Genomic DNA, 2,061 nt, shown 5'->3' with positions numbered 1-2,061 from the left:
GCGCTTCAAGAGCTGACCTGCGTCTGACCTCAAAGTGCACAAATGACCAACTTCAGCGTTGGCTGCGATTTTGAAGCTGAAATCGCGTTCGGTGTGAACGCACCATTAGATCTGCTAATGATAAACAGAAAGAAAAGAATTAGAGGAAGCTAACGCTAAACCGCTAAGACAGTTAGCGGTCAGTCGGTTAGTCTTCCAGTTGAAGACTAGTAGACTGACACAAACATCTGTAGCAAATCAGCCAATCCAAACCAGAGTTATAGCTCTAACTTTTGATACTTCCAGTTAAACCCTTTCAGAATAAAAGCATTATTTTGATCATGTTTCTTTTTTATACCATTTGAAGTTGGTCAAACAACAAATAGCAAATAGTTTCTCAACAATATTTTATACATTGTCTATTTTTGTATTCGTTATTTAAATATTCTTAAATGTTATTTATTTTTTGATGATCAGATGCTACATGCTACACACACAGTGCCTGACATGTCCTTAACTGCTCGTAAGATGAAGTATTAGTTTAATTTGGGATAAATGGCATGAAAATAGAAATTTTACACTTGTGAATTTTTTTAGTGTACTTAAAATTAGCGGAAGCCAATTTGCTAACTGATCCACTAATGGTTTCCAAAGCTAGCCCGCTAAGTGGGAAGCTTATTCTGTTTTTACGGGGTTAGAGGAACTGTGCCACTACTGAGAGGAGCCTTCCAGTCTGTTATCAGCTCACAATTCAAACTCCTGCCTCTCTGATGGTATGGGGGTGCATTAGTGCCTATGGCATGAGCAGCTTACACAACTGGAAAGGCGTCATAAATGCAGCAATATCTTTACAGTTTTACAAGAACATATGTTCCCATCCAGATATATTTTTAAAGGAAAAGCTTTTTTACACTATACATCTTATTTTGATTTGTGGCGGCTGTGGCAGAGTGTTTAGGGGAGTCTTCTGGAACCGGAAGGTCGCCGGCTCGATCKCCCGTCCAGCTGTCTCAGTTGTTGTGTCCTTGGGCAAGACACTTCACCCCTAAMYCCTCTGATGTGTGTCCCATCAGTGTATGAATGGCACTGATTAGTCTCCATAGATGATTGTATTGTAGAGACCTAACAGAGTGCTGTGTGAATGGGTAAATGAGGACACAGATTGTAGTGTGAAGWGCTTTGAGTGTCCTGGATGGATAGAAAAGTGCTATATAAGTACAGTCCATTTACCATTTTATTTTATCTTCCACCGTTGTCAGAYTTGGGATTCTATGATCAATCTGTTGACAGTCTTACCTGGTCGCCCCATGTCTTTATGCCAGTCAAGGAACTTGATGACATCCTGTGCGGTGTCTTTGTTAGCCCACCAGTAAGGGATGGCGGGCCACAGCTCTGGATGTCTGGCTGTGATCTGGGCGTCGTAGGACAGAATGACRTGGTAACCAGACGCCCACAGACTCCTCAGGCTCAAGTTTGGTTCCTGCTCAGGATGAAAGAGACACATTAGAGGCAGTGCTTGTCTTTTTTTTCACCTGCCAGAGGAGACCGCTCACCTTCCGGGGACACAGCTTTGAGCCGAACAACTTCTTCAAGCAGCAAACGAATGCTTCATGGTATCTGTCGTCTATTCCCTCAAAATGACTGCAGGCCAGGATCACGATCTCCTTTGGGTGAGAGTTCAGCCAGCTGACCACAGACACCAGAGTTTCCTGTTCAGGATGAACATTTATCATAAAAACTGTGAAGAAACCTGAAGCRAAGTGTTTAAAGAATCAAAATAAACTCACCAAAACGGTCAAATGTGTGTAAATGACYTGTGTAAAGTAGAGGTCACTGGATAAGTCGTTGGGTTTGTGAGCAACACGGAGATCAAAGTACCGTACGCCCATGGAAAGCTGCTCCTCGATGGTTTTATCCTAAATGCAACAGAGAGTGAACATCAAAATGCAAATAATATGAAGGAACACAAATATTTATTTTCCAGAGTGCCTTCTCCGAGTCAGGGGGGTCACCCTGTCTCAAGTGGAGGAGTTTAAGTATCTGGGGATCTTGTTCACGAATGGGGGAAGAACGGAGCGGGAG

The 2,061-nt window shown here is 42.7% G+C and overlaps 1 protein-coding gene across 1 annotated transcript in view; it reads right to left on the bottom strand.

Moving 5' to 3' along the window:
- plcxd1.2 (phospholipase C, X domain containing 1, tandem duplicate 2) overlaps positions 1-2,061 on the bottom strand; it is a gene marked incomplete at its 5' end in the record, with an annotated part of 9,039 nt that overhangs the window by 1,721 nt on the left and 5,257 nt on the right. Inside the window, 3 exon segments of the mRNA XM_014020230.1 lie at positions 1,276-1,459; positions 1,533-1,688; positions 1,767-1,895. Coding sequence (XP_013875684.1) covers positions 1,276-1,459; positions 1,533-1,688; positions 1,767-1,895 — 469 coding nt within the window.

Source organism: Austrofundulus limnaeus, unplaced genomic scaffold, assembly GCF_001266775.1.
Source record: "Austrofundulus limnaeus strain Quisiro unplaced genomic scaffold, Austrofundulus_limnaeus-1.0 Scaffold245, whole genome shotgun sequence".
In the NCBI taxonomy this organism is placed as follows: domain Eukaryota; kingdom Metazoa; phylum Chordata; class Actinopteri; order Cyprinodontiformes; family Rivulidae; genus Austrofundulus; species Austrofundulus limnaeus.
This window is presented reverse-complemented; position numbering and strand designations above follow the sequence as displayed.